Here is a 20161-nt window from a genome sequence, read left to right on the forward strand (position 1 = left end):
TCCCACCGTTTTATTCACCTGCGTCTCCAAAGACAGGTTGGCGCTAAATGTGACTCCCAAATTTCGCGCCGTTGTAGTCGGAGCCAGAGGAGTAGAAGTTGCGAGGGGCCAGAAGTTATGAAGGAGGGGTGGAGGGACCCTCCCACCTGACAGTATAAGATTTCGGTCGTATCCGAATTAAACTGTAGAAAGTTGTTCCGTAGCCACTGCGCAGTATCAAGCATACTGGCATGAAAGACATCTAAGGCGTTAGACTGGGTTCCATCCGAGGATAAGATAATCTAGGTGTCATCAGCATAGTGGACTACATTCACAATGTGAGCCCGAATTATGTCACTCAATGGGCTCAGATATATATTAAAAAGAATCGGACTGGTGGCAGATCCTTAAGGAACACCATGCCAGATGTTAGAAAAGGCAGATTGAAATGGAGGAAGAGACACTGCCTGACCCCCGACATTAATCCTAGAAAGCTTCTGTGTACATGGCAAACCAACAAACTATGCTTGAGCCTCACTTTTGTATGGACGTTTATAGGTTGTTTTTCAGAATGAGGAGCGGTGTAGTTCATAGATGGGGATGAGAGAGATCTGATCAATAAGGAAATGTAGTACATGATTTGATGGAATATTGAAACAGAAAAACCACATTTAAGGAATCTAATCTATAGAAAACCCAACTGGAGGAAAAACAGTCACACTGAAAATAAAGGAAATATATTAATAGAAATACCAATATTTTGAAAAAGTATAGATTTAAGGCAAGTGGTTAGTGCATTAGATATGGGTTAGGGTAAAGGAAGGGGGTAAGGCTGAGATAAAGAAATGCTAACAAAGCCAATAGGCTTTACCTTTTATAATGCCTTTTAATAATGAAAGTACCAAGGAAGACTAAAACCTACGCCCAGAGGTATCTAGTCCGCAACTCTCGTCTCTAAGCCACATCTCCACCTGCCAGAGAGCCCCATCCATACATTGTAGACTTGATACGTGAAAACAATAATGAGCACCATCTCCTCTCCCAAAACCCATGACAAAGGATAGCAGTGCTCAATAGGGAGACCCGATGAGAGGCAAGTTGCAGAGGAAGCCCACGCAGAATGAAGCTATCCTGCCCAGTCAGAGTTCTACTGTTTCGACCATATTGTTCAGCTGGGGGTTGAACCCTCTTCACTCCTGACCTCTGCACAAACGTGGGGTGGACTGACAAAGCCAGAGATCCCTCCCCAATGTGTAGACACTCACACTGCTGTAGCTGGGCCTTAGAATTCCTTGAAAAAGGTTTCTACTCTTCTTGACTCAATAGCTGCCATGTTCAGATGCTCCTCTTACTCAGATATGTGCACTGGGAACAGTTCAAGACTAAGGGCTTTACTCAGTAGCTCAGTCTTTGCATAGTATGAAAGCAGCATTCTCCCTCACTCCTTAAATACTTCACAATCTACCTCTCTCTTGTGTGAGAAGCAGAAGGTGAATAAGAGGATTTCAAAATCCAAATAGATTCTCCTCGACCTGCTTCAAGACCAGAAAATAGTCAATTGCTGGATCAACCAACAGAAAAAGAAATTAAGACGAGAAGCTCAAAATGCAGGCAAATGAGAACTAAGGCAAATAAAATGGATATGCTGATCCCTGATGCTTCGAATCGGAATTGGTGGCATGGAAAAAAGGAACTGTTATCATTGGAGGTGTAAAGTTCTCAACCGATATTCAAACACCAGGAATAAAAGGCACTGAAAAAGGACTCACAAAAACAACCCACATCTTAAAGGGGAAACATTTTACTATGAGGCTTCTACAAGTTTTCTAGTGTCCTTTTTCAGCATCTACACATAGGAAGTGTACAATTGTGGGCATTGTTGATGCCAATTGCTTCTGTTTGCCCAACTGTGTCAGCCCAGTTGGTCTCACTCAAATCATGTGGTCAGCAAGTATAAAACCCTAAATGTAAGATAGTTTTCTAAGTGACAGGATTCTCTAGTTTTCCAGGGCTAGCCCGTATCTCTTTGGCATGCACTACTGTATCATTTTTTGTTATGTTATGCAGAATGTTCAGAATTGTACGTCCTACTGAGCCACAATTACCACATCTACCTGTCAATAGTGTTTTGATATAATCTTTGCCAACTTTACACAAAATTTCAATCAATTTTTAAAGGAAAACAATAACAAAATAGAATTAAAATACTTGGTTGACCTATAGACCTGCTCCGAAGTAATTACACCTGGTGTTTCATCCCACCTGTTTGACACAGAGCATGCCCTGTCATGGTGAGAGGCAAAATACATTTGGGTACCCGGTATGGTGGCTGGACTATGTTCTAAAGGAATTCTGCAGAGGTAAAGTACACATTATAATGTACTAATTACATCCAATTGTTTAAATGCAAATTGATGTGGAATGAATTACTATTGTAAACTGAACGAAAACCCATTCCGAATCTTCTCCGTTTCCTCTGCAGATCAAATCACACCTGGAGCTTAAGGACCTGATAAAAGCTTTTGAAATACATCTATTATTTTTTTAAACAACTGATGCAACAGTCATTATTTGACACACTGACGTTTTCCACTATATGTCCTTTTGCCATACCTGATAGTATTTAATGGCCTTTGTCAATGGCTCCACGTTGACCGTCTCATCCAGTTGATCCTTGTGTAGCAGCTCGATCAGAAAATCCAGGGAGCGCTCATGAACGCTCATCTCAGGATAAAGCATTCCAACCTTCTTATACACCTCCACATTACATTTATTCATGGCTCTGGAGAGAGGGGCGAATAAAGGAACATGAAAGTAATCTCTCTCTGCTCATCATTTTACAAAAGGGAATAACTCTCATTCACAAAACCAGTGTTATGAGTCTTTAAATAGAAAATAATATAGGAGGCTGAAGAAACAGACCAAGCTAATGGCTGCAGCCTCTAGGGCCATGATTTCAAGATGCACTCAGAAAGAAGTTGTTTCCTGACCATAAGGATCTTCAAGATTATCTTCTGTGGATTCACTGCTTTTATAGCACCGCACCTGGAGCAGTGTCCCAGCAGAGCAGGTTAACGCAACAAGTTTCTAGCTCGCCAATGCAAAATCTCAAGATCAATGTCAAGCACTAGTACATCAGACAGAATGTAAATATAATTAGCACAATGTTGCGTTTTCTTCTGGATAATAAAGCCTATACCTAGAATTTGTCGTGACTTGCATGCATTTCTATTCAGGGAATATTTAACAGGTGTTGTGCAACTACTGGCAGTTCATATAGGCATGGGTTAACCTACAATGGCATCATCCACACAGCACTCTGCAGCCTTTTGGTTCACGCTTTCCTAATACCACATACGCACATGCATCATCTGTTCCATCAGGCTGTAGACAGCAATGATTGCAGAACCTGTGGATAAATTTCCACATTGCTGTTCAGTGCCTCGAATCAAGCCCAATGAAATGAGGTTTGCCATAGTCTGGAGGTTTGTAACGACTGCCTGGAGCTAACCCATTTTCAACTGCCAGTCCTCGTCGAAGAGGACGATTAGAACCACTGACCTGCAGAGAAGTTATGGAACGAGAGCCATAACGTTTGTGGACACCCACGGCCAATTTATAATTGGCATTCTATACGAAGGCATTGAGAGGCCCCTTACATGACGAAGGCCTCTGCCTTTTTCCGACACCAGAAAATAGATGGAGTAACAGCTAAGGCCTACTTCTGATGCCAGCATCCTCTTTGTGGCTCCTTTGGCCAGAAGGACCTGCACTTCTTGCAGCAAGGGGGACAGATTGTCTTTCGTCAGCCAATTTGTGGGTGGTGTAAGGTGCCAGAGGGGAAAATAAATGATTGTGTGTAATCCCATTGGACAATCTGTAGGACTTCCTTGTATGAAGTTATCCCCTAGCTGAAAAAAAGGATTCTGCCTCCGAAACAGTGTGTCAGTGTTCCTCAAAGGATACACTACAGAAGTTCAGACTGCAGCAGCAGGAGGGGTGAAAGATGGTGCTGCATGCTGCCCCTGTTGTCCACGTGGTCTGTGCTGGATGGCGATACTGGAAGCCACTACCGTAGTCAGAGGGGATGAAACATAAGGGGATACCAACATGGAGTTGCAGACAGGCCCAAAGTTCATGTCCTGACCCTGCTATCCCTAAGGCACTCAAAGGATAAATCCACCTTCTCACCAAAAAGGTGAGTGTCACCGGAAGGCAGATCCAAGGAACATGGACTGAACATTGTCTGAGAAGCCCATGGACCTCCTCCAGGCGTGCTTCAATAGCTACACTAGGGCCATTTGGTCTGCATAGGCAATCCATGGTATCTAATGCACAGTGGCTGTTAATTTAACCATGTCACATCCGACCTAGATAGCTTCCTTGAGGACAGGACACACGTCATCAGGGACACAGGGTATGACTTGTGCAACAGAGTCAAAAAGGGCCCAAGAGGCAACTGGCATTAACAGAACATAGTGCCAAATTAGTTGAAGAAAACATTTGCTTTCCAGAGGTTTCAATGTCCTTTGACCCCCCTATCCGGAGGACTGGTAGGGAAAACATTGGGGTTAATTTTGCTATTTGATGACTGCTTGACTACTCACTCAGTCATGCAAAGTCAAAGTCTTGATCACCAGGGGATGGACGATAGAGGGCTATCTGTCTATTCACTAGAGTTCTGGTACAGGGTTTTGCTTAAGACTAGAGAAGACTGTTTACGAGGGCTTTCATAAACGGCAGGGGCTCAGTATTTGTTTGCCAAGGCTGAAGCTCCTTCGTAAAAACATTAGTCTTCACCTCCGAAGTTAGCAGCTGGAGGTCAAGAATCCTGGCTGTACTTCACATGACCATTGCAAAAGAGGAGCCTTCTTCTTTGATTGAAATGAAAAAAAAAAGATTTTTAAAGCGCTCTACTACCAGAGGGCGTCAAGGTGTTAGCCAAAGGAAAGAAAACAAGCGACCTCGTAAATGTCACAGATGAGATCAGGTTTCTATGGGTTGAAGAGTCATGTTTTCAGTGTTTCCCTAAATGTCAATACATCAGAGGCGCTTTTGAGGTTCAAAGAGTTCCATAGTCTGGCTGTGCAGACTACAAAACTTCTACTACCCCAGAAAGATCTCTTAAACCAGGAAATCACAAGATTATGCGAGGAAACAGATCGCAGGTGTGTGCCTCTGGCATTTGGGACGAAAAATATTTAGGGTCTATATCATGAAAGGATTTTAATGAAATGCATAATTGACAAGGCTTGGAGGTGAAATGATCGCAGCGTGTGGCGAAGTATCCAGTCCACTGGCAAGATAAAGGTACTTATACCATTTGTCTCCTGCATATGGTTGATGAAATTCATCCTCAAGGATCATATGAAGTATTGTCTGAAACTATTCCAAGTAAGTTATGAGCCTTACCTGAGACAAGGATAGAGTATCATAGTCTGATGGGTTCAGAAAAGGCTGTGGCCCAAGAGTCTAATTTGGATTTCCACGTGCCCTTAGCTATCACAATTATGTGTGCTATCTTAGCAGTTATCTATATGCTGTCTATTGCCGAGAATCCCTGTTCTATTTTGTCACTTTAATTCAGTTGCCCTTGTGTACAATCCAGTGTGATGTAATAAACAGTTCTAAAAAATAGTGAAAAGATGGAAAGAATGAAAAAGTAAATGAAAAAATAGTTAACAGGTATGGAATGCCTCACGGAAGTAACACAATGGGAGTACACTAGTAGGTTCAGGTTCTCATCATCAGCACTACCATACCATAACAAAAATTGTGCGTAAACTGTGAAAGCCTAGTTAAGCCAGTGGTGAAAATAAAAAATCCTTATAACAGGAGTGCTAGGACGTACCTCCCTAGTACTCGCTGTGTCAGACCCCTAACTAATGAAGTGGAACCTACTGCTTTAAAACCCCTTTATTCAAGTTAAAAACGAGCTAGACCCCCACTAGCTATCCTACTTTGTTGCCATGGGTCTGCTCACATTAAAAGACACTCTGTTGCCTACTATATCCATAAAGGGCCAACAGGTTTCATTGCGTGTTAAGTTTCTGGCAATTTCTTCAGGGTGAGGGTCAGTTTTCACCACACTGCAAACACTTCATGCGTGACGTATTACCTGAGGGAACATATAACACAAAGACAACACTGCATCAGTACAACATTCTGGGCTCCATGATTCCATTTATCTTGCCCATTGAACACACATTCCGCCAAAATGTATTTACCATTTCACTGCCCCAATTGGGCATACCGGTGACACCATTCAATTTAGGCTGTTGTTTGGTCACACTCCATTGGTATATCCCTTGAACTGCTTTCCGTCAGTCTGTAGAGGAAATGAAGGAGTTTACAAATCTAACCCTTCACTTTTTATCCTATCTTCGTGGCTGTGACTCCATCTCCCTGATAAAATATACATCACACCCACTGTTGGAAATTATTGTTAGGCTCTCTAAGGATGGTTTAAAAGATGCCCAGTTAATTTTTTAAATCGAAGATACCAGGTCTCAAAGAAAAAGCTATCCCGATGTCATTCTGAATTAATAATACTTCATCATCCCGTTCATACTGTCCTGCTCGGAGTCAATGAAAATCTGACTGTCTTTAGATACCCGCCCCGTTCACCTTACCGGGTCTCAGGGAGTGCTCTGCTTTTTCTCGGCTGCTCACTGTCTTAGAAGTCCATGCGGTCTTAAATCGCCCCTCTCACAAGCATGGCCAGTACCGCCCCTTCACTTCCGGTAGCAGTCCGATCTGGATTTCCGCCCCCTTCTGGTCAGTACTCATTGTCCCTGTATCTCAGGGCAAAAATGAGGGCCATATTGGAATTGTTATTGATGCATATATTGTCACCAAAGCGAGTGTTATTCTGGTTCCCATGTTAATTCCAATACTCTATATTCCTCGTTATTGTCCATTCCATAACGGATACACACATTTTCAGAGGAAGAAAGGAGAGCAATTATTAACTTTTTACTCGTAGCGCGCACTGTCATCCTCATATATGTAATGTCGATTGGTAATAATTATTTTTACACAGTACATAGATATTATTCCTTGTGCTATATAGAATGGTACCAGATTGCACATACATTTTATACCTGTTCCCATCTGATACACCAGGTTTTCTACTTTGTTTGGCAGTTGGTGTACATGCATAGAGCAGATTTTTGGTACACCAATCAGTACTGTTACTTGTTAATTTCCTGATTTTTTTTAAAAAACATTTTTATTGTTTTTACAGCAAGCGAGAACATACAATAAGCATGTCAACGTCGAGCCACACTCCCCCTTTCCACCCTCCCCACCCACTCCACCCCACTCACGATTCAGAACCCAGATACCATCTGCCAAGTGTTCAGCCAGTGCAGTCTTCCAAGTCCGCTACAGGAATGGCTCCTGGTCCCATTAGCCCATACCCCCTGCAGCAATCACACATAGAAATGTTAGCGACCCCCTAGAGCCCTCCATCTAAATTTCCTGATTTATTAATTCAAACATATGCACAAGCACAATCTAACATCATTGACACCAACATCTCTATCAATAGTCACCCCTTGACTGATATGAAGGGAGTTGTCAGTTCGTCAATGTTATAGATGGTCAAGAGTTATCACTATCAAATGTGGATGTACCCTATTATGTGTCTAATATGTACCTATATGGTTCCACTCAATAACATCATTCAGTCCTATTTGGTCCACCCCCTCCTGGTAGATCCAACACGTCTCTCTTGTAGCCAGTCTCCTTTCCATATTGTATCTGTCACCCACCACTATCTCCAGGACCACCCACTTAATACTTTTACGGTGGTGTTTCTGTTCCAAGAAGTGTTGTACCAACCTAGTTGATAGTTTGCCTGCCTTCAAGGTACTTAAGTGTTCCTGTATCCTGACCTTAACCTTACGGGTGGTGAGCCCAATGTACTGAAGTCCACAGGGGCAAGTCAACCTGTATATGACATTTGCTGAGTTACAATAACTGAATCTATTAAGATGCTAGATAGAACCATTTGTCAAAGTCAAATTTTTAGTTTGTTCAGTTATTTCACATACAGAGCATCCCCCCCAGGGGTAATGCCCTGTCCGTATTCCTGTTTCCTTGGTGTTTATAATAGGACGTGTATAGTCCAATTTAACTCGTAAATTGGTGGAACGCTTGATAGCGAACCTAGGTGGTGGCATCTTCATATTGGTGGTATTCAGTATATGCCAATGTTTCCTCACAATCCCACAGATCTTGGTTGAAAGTGGATCAAATGTAGTGACCAAAGGTATGCAGTCCACTCGGTCACGCTTGTTTCTCTCAAGGACAGCCGATCTGGGAGTGTTAAAGGTCCTATCCTTGGCCTACCTAATCACCTTACTGGGATAGGCACACTGCTCCAATTTTTTTGCCAATTCTTCTGACTGTTCTGTAAATCTTTGGACCTGTGAACAGTTCCTGCGATACCGCAGGAACTGCCCCACCAGCAAGTTATTGCGAAGGGCGCGAAAGTGATATGATCTGAGGTGCAACAAAGAATTTTTGTCGGTTGGTTTCCGGTGAACATTAGTCATCAGTTTGTTATCTGTGTAAATGTCCAAGTAGACCGCTGAGTTCCTACTATAGATCCAAGTGAACTTGAGGCTAGGGTATAGGCTATTCAACCAGTTTAGGAATTTACCTAGATCCTTCTCCGTGCCCGTCCATATACATAAGACATCATCTATGAATCTCTTCCAGAGACCAATGTTGGGCTGGAAGGAATTCATATAGTGATAGATGTAGTTAGTCTCGAACTGCCCTACATAGATGCAGGCCAGACTGGGGGCAACAGTAGCCCCCATCGAAGTGACCGACATCTGCAAATACAACTCGTCTTTATATACAAAAAAGTTATTTGTGAGGGCAATTTCAACATATTGTAAAACTAATGTTTGTGGGACATCATAGAACCATTCACAGTCCCCCAGGGCCCGCGCTGCTGCCACTAGTGTTGCCTCCTGGGGTATGCTGGTATATAGGGACTCAATGACCTGGAACTTCTGATTTGGGTCGAAGTCCATTGTGTCTAAGATGCGTAAGACATCGGTCGTGTCTTGAATGTATGAGGGTTGTGAAATATCACACTCCCTCAGGAAAAAAAGTCTGAAAACTGTGAAAGCGGCTCCAACATGGATTGGATACCAGAGACTATGGGGCGCCCCGGTGGGGGCCGTTGTGCTTTATGAATTTTGGGCACTAATTAAAATGCTGGTACCCTTGGTTTCATATTCACTAAGAAATCTGCCTCCTTACTAGTCAGCCATTTCTTCTCTTTGGCTTCAGCCACCATTCTGCTGATAAGTTCTTGTAATTCTCCTGTTGGGTCTCTTACCAAGGGCTGATAATTCTGGCGAACCCTCAGGAGCTTGGCTATTTCTGCTTCATAGTCTGCAGTGTTCACAACCTCCACTGCTCCGTCCTTATTGGCGGGCTTGATGGTTATTGCGGTGTTGTTCTGTGTACTTTTAATGGCATTCCACTCTGTCTTACTCATGTTGGTATGTGTCCTGAAGTCCAGGTATTTGAACAAAAGGTTCTGGAGGACATCAGGAATAGGGAACACACATATACTGGCCAGACACATACCAACATGAGATTTGTTTTACAATGTGTTGAAATTGCCCTCACAAAGAACTTTTTTGCATATAAAGACCAGCTGTATTTGCAGGTGTCGGGCACTTCGATGGGGGCAACTTTTGCCCCCAGTCTGGCCTGCATCTATGTAGGCCAGTTCAAGACTAATTCCATCTTATCACTCTATGAATCCATTCCAGCCCAACATTGGTCTCTGGAAGATATTCATGGATGATGTCTTATTTATATGGACGGGCACGGAGGAGAATCTAGGTAAATTCCTAAACTGGTTGAATAGCCTGGACCCTAGCCTCAAGTTCACGTGGACCTACAGTAGGAACTCAGCGGTCTACTCTGCCCTGGATATTTCCACGGATAACAAACTGATGACTAATGTTCACCAGAAACCAACTGACAAAAATTCTTTGTTGCACTACAGATCATACCACCCTCGCGCCCTTCCCGATAACTTGCCGGTGGGCAGTTCCTGCGGCATCGCAGGAACTGTTCACAGGTCCAAAGATTTACGGAACAGTCAGAAGAATTGGCAAAAAAATTGGAGCAGCGCGCCTATCCCAGTAAGGTGATTAGGTAGGCCAAGAAAAGGGTCTAACACTTCCAGATCGGCTCTCCTTGAGAGTAACAAGCGTGACCAAGGGGACTGCATACCTTTGGTCACTACATTTGATGCACTTTCAACCAAGATCCATGGGATTGTAAGGAAACATTGGCATATACTAAATGCCACCAATATGAAGATGCCACCACCTAGGTTCGCTTTCAAGCGTTCAACAATTTACGAGATAAATTGGTCCATAAACGTCTTATTAAAAACACCAAAGAAACAGGAATACCGACAGGGTATTACCCTTATGGGGATGCTCTGTATGTTAATTAACTGAACAAACTAAAAATGTGACTTTGACAAATGGTACTATCTGGCATCTTAATAGATTCAGTAATTGTAACTCTGCAAATGTCATATACAGGTTGACCTGCCCCTGTGGACTTCAGTACATTGGGCTCACCACCCGTGAGGTTAAGATCAGGATACAGGAACACTTAAGTACCTTGAAGGCAGGAAAACTATCAACTAGGTTGGCACAACACTTCTTGGAACAGAAACACCACCATAAAAGTATTAAGTGGGTGGTCCTGGAGAAAGTAGTGAGCAACAGACACAAAATGGAATGGAGACTGGCTACAAGACAGGCGTGTTGGATCTACCAGGAGGGGGTGGACCAAATAGGACTGAATGATGTTGTTGAGTGGACCCGTATAGGTACATATTAGACACATAATAGGGTACATCCACATTTGATAGTGATAACTCTTGACCATCTATAACATTGACAAACTGACAACTCCCTTCATATCAGTCAAGGGGTGACTATTGATGGGGATGTTGGTGTCAATAATGTTGGATTGTGCTTGTGCATATGTTTGAATTAATAAATCAGGAAATAAACAAATAGCAGTACTGACTGGTGTACCAAAAATCTGATCTATGCATGTATACCAACTGCCAAACAAAGTAGAAAACTTGGTGTTTCAGATGGGAACAGGTATTAAAATGATGTGCAATTGGGTACCGTTCTATATAGCACAAGGAATATCTTTGTACTGTGTAAAAATAAGTATTAGCCATCGACATTACATATATGAGGATGACAGTGCACACTACGAGTAAAAATGTAATAATTGCTCTCTTTTTTCCTCTGAAAATCTGTGTGTCTTATGGAATGGACAATAACGAGGAATATAGAGTATCGGCATTAACATGGGAACCAGAATAACACTGGCATATGTGACAATATATACATCAATAACAATTCCAATATGGCCCCCATGTTTGCCCTGAGATACAGGGACAATGAGTACTGACTACAAGGGGGCGGAAATCCAGATCGGACTGCTACCGGTAGTGGCCGCGCTTGTGAGGGGATTTTTAAGACCACATGGACTTCTAAGACAGTGAGTGGACGAGAAAAAGCAGAGTACTCCCTGAGACAGTGTAAGGTAACCGGGACGGGTATCTAAAGACAGTCAGATTTACATTGACTCTCGAGCAGGACAGTATGAACGGGATGACAAAGTATTAATTCAGAATAATGACATCGGGGATAGCTTTTTCTTTGAGACATGGTATCTTTGATTTTAAGATTTAATTGGGCATCTTTTAAACTATCCGTAGAGAGCCTAACAATAATTTCCAACAGTGGGTGTGATGTATATTTTATCAGGGAGATGGAGTCACAGCCACGAAGATAGGATAAGAAGTGAAGGGTTAGATTTGTAAACTCCTTCATTTCCTCTACAGACTGACGGAAAGCAGTTCAAGGGATATACCAATGGAGTGTGACCAAACAACAGCCTAAATTGAATGGTGTCACCGGTATGCCCAATTGGGGCAGTGAAATGGTAAATACATTTTGGCGGAATGTGTGTTCAATGGGCAAGATAAATGGAATCATGGAGCCCAGAATGTTGTACTGATGCAGTGTTGTCTTTGTGTTATATGTTCCCTCAGGTAATACGTCACGCATGAAGTGTTTGCAGTGTGGTGAAAACTGACCCTCGCCCTGAAGCAATTTCCAGAAACTTAACAGGCAATGAAACATGTTGGCCCTCTATGGATATAGTAGGCAACAGAGTATCTTTTAATGTGAGCAGACCCACAGCAACAATAAAGTAGGATAGCTAGTGGGGGTCTAGCTCGTTTTTAACTTGAATAAAGTGGTTTCAAAGCAGTAGGTTCCACTTTATTTGTTAGGGGTCAGACACAGTGAGTACTAGGAAGGTACATCCTAGCACTCATGTTATAAGGATTTTTTATTTTCACCACTGCCTTAACTAGTCATTCACAGTTTTCGCACAATTTTTGTTATGGTATGGTAGTGCTGATGATGAGAAACTGAGCCCACTAGTGAAAACCAACTAGTGGACTCCCATTGTGTTACTTCCGTGAGGCATTCCATATCTGTTCACTATTTTTTCATTTACTTTTTCATTCTTTCCACCTTTTCACAATTTTTTGAATTGTTTATTACATCACACAACGGATTGTACACAAGTGGAACTGAATTAAAGTGACAAAATAGAACAGGGATTCTCGGCAATAGACAGTATATAGATAACTGCCAAGATAGCACACACAATTGTGATAGCTAAGGGAACGTGGAAATTCAAATTGGACTGTTCAAAGAATAGGACCAGGTCATATTTTGTTAGATCTGTTGAGTAGGGGGTCGACCTGTTCCTAAAAAAACCCTTAAGCTCCTTTTTTGATTATTGTGGTCCAAGAGTATCAAGGCGCGGATTTGGTTGAGGTGCACCGAGTCACAGTGAGAAAGTGTAATGAGGTGCACTTCATTGTACAGAGTCCATGCACCATGGTTTGGGGTGGGTAGTGGCACCAGGATCAGATTCTGCAACAAAATTGGTCAGGAGTCTGTAGTTAGCTCTGCGCGTGGCTTTGAGGAGTCTGTAGTTAATCTGGAAGGTTCTAGCTGGCACTCCCCATCCCCAAGTGCCTTTAGACCCTTATGGGTGAGTAGTCGCACTTAACACCTGATTGATTGATTGATTGACCAACGGTGGACCTGTAAACGGAGTACCAGGTGGAGGCACTAGAGGTTCCTTGTGGACTGAAGGCATGCTAGAGGGAACCGGTCAAAAGTGCCAAAAAGAGCATGGCTTCATGGAATTATTCTATTACTGCGCCATTGCTGACAGCCCAGGAAACTCAAGTTGCTTCAGGACACAGATAGGAACTGGCTCTGAAGGTGAATGGCTTCTGAAGCAGGACTGAGAGGCATACTGAGACCCTTGTGTCTTCTCTGGAGTTCAAGAGTGGTGGAGAGTCCCACTTGATAGTTTTATTTTCATTTCTACATCTTACCCACAGACGATGACCGTGATCATGATAGGCCATGGGAAGGACTTTAGGAATGGCAACGGGCCTTCCATTTTATCGGTCACGGTGTGGAGTCTTTTGGTGCTTGGCGACTTACCGCTTTACCTCACGATCTCAGGAGGTCTTAGGATTCATTAAGGCAAACCTGATGGGGATATATCACAGACATTTGCTTGCAACAGTCCTTCCAAGGTTTAAACCCTCTGGTCATGGGAGATGACATTATCCTTGCACATTGGATTTACTTCAAACAATGTGTAGATGATAACGATCTCATGAAGAGACAAGTGGTAGCTCAGGATCTAGGTCTAGTGGTATGGAAAGAAAGGAACTGATGTCATTGTGCAGGCGGCACATAAAAGCGGTTCTACGCAGCACTTCTGGAGTACAAAGATATTGGAGGAGAGCCGCATGATGCCACCTACCGGTGTGCAGAGGTCCTGCTTACATTTTCTTTTTTGTGGATACAGTCTGACGCGTGGGGAATATTCAAAAGGTGAGGACTCTGTAGTTAGATGTCTCTATCAGCATTGGGTGTCTCAGTGAATGGTATATTTATGACAACTGCCTGTTCCTCGGACTTGAAACCAGACAAGTGCAGCCACCCCTGCCTTCTCAAGGTACTGGATGGAATAACTAGCACAGCAGTGTCTGCTGCGCCCAGTGCTGATTTTCAACAGGTATTAGCAATTGTTTTAACAGCTCGAATTGCTTTTGGCTCTTTCCTTGTAGTGATCTGATAGATGTTGCATCAGAGTTTCAATTTCCTCCAATAGCTGGTCTCCATAACTGTTGCGACGGGATTTGAGTTGGCAATTTATTTTATTTATCGAGTTTTGTATAGAGCGAAACTAAAGAATTGGGTGTTTAAAGAGAGAGAGCGCTCATGTAAAATTTACACACAATTATCATTAATTCACAATATCCTCATATGTCCTACTTTTGGCCGTGCTTACAGAAAAGGAGAGTATACACCCAATCCCTCCTATTTAATCAATCAAAGATTGAATACAATTTTAACAATATTCTGTAGCACAGGCCAACAAATAAACTGATGATACACAAAAAATATACAGTTTGATTCCAAAAATGATTGTGCTTGTCTTGTGTCTTTATTGCTTTTCGCTTGAGCATAATCTTCCACTCCCTAAATCATATATTGTCCATTATAATGGCAATCATTATCCAAAAAACCAGCCAAAGCACCCATTTGAGTGTATACGGGGAGTATATTGTTGCACTTGTTCTAGTACTCCCCGTATACACTCAAATGGGTGCTTTGTCTGGTTTTTGGATAATGATTGCCATTATAATGGACAATATGATTTAGTGTGTTACTTCCAGCCCTGAGGAAGTCGTGGGTACACACCCAAAGACGACAAAACGTGTTGGAACAAGGGAGTGGAAGATTATGATCAAGCAAAAAGAAATAAAGACACAAGACAAGCACAATAATTTTTGGAATCAAACTGTATATTTTTTGTGTATCATCAGTTTATTTGTTGGCCTGTGCTACAGAAAATTGTTAAAATTTGTATAGAGCTAAATTGACCTGAGGGTATTACAGTGCTTTACAGAGTGAACACAGCAGCAATTACACAAGTTACATATGAAGTAAATAAAAATAAATAGTAACAGTATATAAAAGAAGAAAATGATAGACAGTAGTTATGTGGACAATATAGTTCTGAGGTAGTTACAGTGGGGGGTTGCGAAGGTGAGGAGAGTAGAGGCACAGTTTTTCCCCTGAGGTAGTGATGCTCATATTTGCTTGGGGAGTGTGGGTAGGAGCATCATGCCAGTAAGATGGTTTAGAGGGGCTGGTTTAGGTATTTATTGAGAAGAAGCTTAAGTTTCTTCCTGAAGTGAGGGAATGATTGTCACTTAAATCATGAGGTAGATTCTGGGAGCATTGCCAGAGAAGGAGCGGCGCAAGATTTTGATTTCTTAAAATTTGTGTGGAATCAGAAGTAGACTATTGGAGCTTTGAGAAGGTCTCTTATGGCTGGCTTTTGATAGTTTGTTTGTGAGGTAGACTGGTATTTCTATGTAGAGAGCTTTGTGGGTTATGCAAGCAGTTTTGACCATACATCTTGCCTCGACTGGTAGCCAGTTGAGTTTCTTGGGAGTGGGGGTGATGTGTTCAAAGGGACTCCACCAAAAGTAGTCTAGCTGATGTGTGGAGAGTAGCTTTCAGAGGAGCCATGTGTGTTTTTGGGGGCAGCCAGGATTGAATATGCTACTTACCAGTATGCATCTGTTCTTGGCATGTAGGGCTGCTGACATTCATATCTATAGCATAGATCGCCGCCTAGTGTTGGGTCCGGATGATTGCACATTGTTGTCCTGGAAGAGGCTTCGAAGTATCACGAGATAGGTGGCTCCTCCCCTGGACTACAGTGCGCATGGGCATCAACTCCATCCCCCGATTGTTTTTAGCCATTGTGGCGAAGATCGAGTGTAACAGTGTGAGCGATGACCATGCTAAGAGTAAGTGTAAGTGCTGCAGCCGCTACAGGCGCCGGGGAGGAGGGCGGGCGATATGAATGTCAGCAGCCCTACATGCCAAGAACAGATGCATACTGGTAAGTAGCATATTCGGTTCGAGGCATGTGGGCTGCTGAATTCATATCTATAGCATAGAATATATAGCAGTCCCTCCATTAGCGGCGGCCGTCCGTGCCAGCTGCAGCAGTCTGAAAAAGTGTTTTGAGAACAGCCTGCGCTACAGCTGCCTGCTGCTTGGAGTGCACATCTACACAGTAGTGTTTTGTAAATGTGTGTGGGGTAGACCATGTGGCTGCTCTACAAATGTCCTCTAAAGGGATATTTCCCAGGAAAGCCATGGAGGCCCCCAACTTGCGGGTGGAGTGGGCTCTGGGGGGGATCGTTAAAGTGCGCTTAGCTTTTTGGTAGCAAATCTGAATACACTTAACGATCCACCTGGCTATACCTGCTTTGGAAATGGGGTTGCCCTTGTGTTGTGCGGAAAAGGCAACAAAGAGTTGTTTTGTCTTCCTAAAATCTTTGGTCCTATCAATGTAATACATCAAAGCACTTTTGACGTCAAGAGTGTGGAGCATTCTTTCTGCCACTGTCTCAGGATTTTGGAAGAACACAGGCAGTTCAATAGTCTGATTGATATGGAACTGTGAAACCACCTTTGGAAGAAATTTAGGGTTAGTGCACAGCACCACCCGGTTGGAGTTAATTTGTATGAATGGCTCTTGTACAGTTATTGCGTGGAGCTGACTAACACGTTGCAGTGACGTAATGGCTATCAGGAAAGCCACTTTCCATGTTAAGAACTGAATCTCGCATGAATGTAGAGGCTCAAAAGGTGGACCCATTAGTCGGGTGAGGACCACATTAAGATTCCATTCAGGAGCAGGTGGGGTCCTGGGAGGAATGACTCGTTTGAGTCCCTGTAGAAAGGCATTAATGGCAGGCACTCTGAAAAGGGAGAGATGCTGCCTGTTTCGGAGATAAGCCGCTATGGCGGATAAATGAATTAGAATGGAAGCATACGCTAGATTGCATTTGTAAAGATGTAACAGATAACAAAAGATGTTGTGCGTGGACGCGTCAAGCGGGTCTATGTCGTGGTCTACGCAATAAATGACAAACCGCTTCCATTTTGCCGCATAGCATGCTCTGGTGGTGGGCTTTCTTGCCTCCCGTATGATATCCATGCAGTCGGGAGGCAAGTTGAGGTAGCCAAATTCTAAGACCTCAGGAGTCAGATCGCCAGGTTGAGCGGTTGCGGATCTGGGTGCTGAATGTCGCCATGGCTCTGCGTCAAAAGCCTGGGAGTGAGGCGCAGCCTTTGATGCGGTACCACGGAAAGTTCTAGAAACGTGGTGTACCATGGTTGGCGTGCCCACGTTGGAGCAACCAGGATCAGCGTCATCGAGTGTTGCTTCAGCTTGCGTGCCACCAGCGGTATTAGAGGTGCTGGGGGAAAAGCGTACGCAAATTTGCCTGACCAGTTCATCCATATCGCATTGCCCTGCTACTGTGGGTGCGGGAACCTGGCGGCAAAGCTTTGGCATTTGGCGTTTTCCCTTGTGGCGAACAGGTCTATCTCTGGATGACCCCACTGCTGGAAGTACGGGTGGAGTACTGATGGATGTATCTCCCAATCGTGCATTTGGTGGCTGTGCCTGCTGAGCAGGTCCGCCATCTGATTGTCCTTGCCAGGAAGGTGTTCCGCCATGAGGAAGATGTTTCTTTGAATGGCCCACTTCCACATGCTCTGAGCCAGATGAGACAACTGTGGAGTGTGTGTACCACCCTGCTTCTGAATGTAGTACATGGCCGTCATGTTGTCCGTCCGGATCAACACGACCTTGTTGCACAGATGTACCTTGAATGCCTTCATTGCCATGAAGATTGCCATCAGCTCTAGGAGGTTGATGTGCATCTTTTGCTGCGTTGTCCATAGTCTCTGCACCGTGTAGTGGAGTACATGAGCTCCCCAACCCTGGAGAGGTGCGTCCTTCGTTAGGATGATCTGTGGCACAGGCTCCTGGAACGGTCGTCCCATGCAAAGGTTGTGTGGATTCCACCAATGCAGAGAGTTGTATGCACGACCGGTTACCAACACTAAGTCTCTCAACTGTCCGTGAGCCTGAGTCCACTGATGTGCTAAGCACTCCTGAAGCGGACGCATATGTAGTCTCGCATGCGGGACTATGAAGATGCAGGAGGCCATCATGCCTATCAACTGCATGAACACTCGTGCCGGAAGCGAGTGTTGCGGTCTGAATTTCTGTATCAGCAATTGAATGCTGTTGATCCTCACTGAATTTGGCTGTGCTTTGGCTGCCAGAGTGTTTATTGTCGCGCCCAGATACTGCCGTACGTGGGCGGGCTGAAGGTGTGACTTTGGGTAATTCAGTGAGAATCCCAGATCGTGAAGGTGAATGGTGTGGGACATGTTGGCGGCGCACTGCTGGGCCGACTTTGCTTGGACAAGCCAGTCGTCCAGATAAGGGTAGACGTGAACGTTTTGTCTCCTGAGGTGTGCAGCCACTGTCGCCAGGCACTTTGTGAACACCCTGGGCGCTGTTGTCACTCCGAAAAGGAGGACTTTGAATTGGTAATGCTGATTCTGAATGGTGAATCTGAGGTATTTTCTGTGTGACGGATGAAGCGGAATGTGAAAATATGCATCCTTTAGATCTAATGTGGCGAGGAAATCTCCCTGATTGAGCAACGGAAGAACCTGCTGCAGTGTTAGCATATGAAAGTGTTCTGATAGAATGTACTGGTTTAGGGGTCTGAGGTCCAGTATGGGTCTGAGGGACCCGCCCTTTTTCGGGACAAAGAAGTACAGGGAGTACACTCCTGTGCCTCTTTCTTCCACCAGCACGAGCTCGATTGCCCCTTTTTGCAGCATGACGAGTACCTCCTGCTGCAATAAGTGCAAATGCTCTGTGGACATAGGACGGTGTCTTGGGGGTATGTTGGGTGGAGTGGATGTTAACTCCAGACAATAACCGTACTGGATAAGCTTTCTGACCCACCTGTCTGTGGTGATGGATTTCCAGACTGGCAGGAACTGCTGCAGTCTCCCCCCGACTGGTGTTGTATGGTCGGGGGGCAGTGACAAGGCGTCACTGTTTGTTGGTGGCGGAGGATCGGGAGCTGTTTCCACGACCTCTGCCTTTTGCGCTGTTTCCACGATAGCCACCTCTACTCTGTTTGTTGTACGTGGTTTGCGCGCCACTTTTATTGTACTGTGTTTGCTGGGACAGCTGGCCTCTGGAAACACCTCTATTGCCTGAGCGACGAAAAGAACCACCCCTGAACTGCTGGGACTGGAGAGCCCCCATAGACTTTACAGTCTGTGTCCTTTTTTATTTTTTCCAGGGTGGTGTCCACCTCAGGTCCAAATAAGTGATCAGGGTTTACAGGCTGGTTGAGGATGGTGGTTTGTATCTCCGGCTTGAACCCGGATATCCTGAGCCAGGCCTGCCGCCATAACGTTACACTGGTGTTAATGGCCCTGGCCGCGGTGTCTGCTACGTCCAGTGCACACTTAATAGAAGCATTTGAGATGAGTTTCCCTTCTTGAATGAGCATCTCTGATGCTTCTTTATATTCATCTGGCAAGTGTTGTAACAGGGTTTCTAGTGTATCGTAATGTGCCCTGTCATATCTGGCCAAGAGTGCCTGAGTGTTTGAAATGCGCCAAATATTGGCCGCTTGAGCCGCCACCCTCTTCCCTGATGCTTCTAGCACTTTAGATTCCTTGTCAGGGGGAGGAGCATCACCAGTAGTTTGTGAGTTTGCCCTCTTCCGGGCATTAGAAACAACTAGAGAGTCCAACGGCAACTGGCCCTTGATGTAGGTAGGGTCCCCAGGCGCCGGCTTGTACTTTTTTCAATCCTGGGGTTTATAACCCTGGCACGTGTGGGTTCTTTAAAAATGTCTGCAGCATGTTTTAAGACACCCTTAAGCATTGGCAGAGTCTTTACGGTCTTTTCAGAGGTGGAAAAGGTGTCAAACAGAAAATCCACCTCAATAGGGTCAGCATGGAGCTGGACGTCATGATACTTGGCTGCCCTCTCGATAAGCGCATTAAATGCCGCTGAGTCCTCAGTAGGTGACGTTTTGACATTATACACTTGAGTGTCTGGGGCAGTTTGTGGATCCCCT

The 20161-nt window shown here is 44.2% G+C and overlaps 1 protein-coding gene across 9 annotated transcripts in view; it reads right to left on the reverse strand.

Moving 5' to 3' along the window:
* Positions 1 to 20161, reverse strand: part of DCTN1 (dynactin subunit 1) — a 669529-nt gene that overhangs the window by 167350 nt on the left and 482018 nt on the right. For all 9 annotated transcript variants that reach the window (XM_078674588.1, XM_078674584.1, XM_078674585.1 and 6 more), the window contains one exon: positions 2593 to 2761. In XM_078674588.1, coding sequence (XP_078530714.1) covers positions 2593 to 2761 — 169 coding nt within the window. The remainder of the gene's footprint in view (positions 1 to 2592; positions 2762 to 20161) is intronic.

Source organism: Lissotriton helveticus, chromosome 2_1 (genome assembly GCF_964261635.1).
Source record: "Lissotriton helveticus chromosome 2_1, aLisHel1.1, whole genome shotgun sequence".
In the NCBI taxonomy this organism is placed as follows: domain Eukaryota; kingdom Metazoa; phylum Chordata; class Amphibia; order Caudata; family Salamandridae; genus Lissotriton; species Lissotriton helveticus.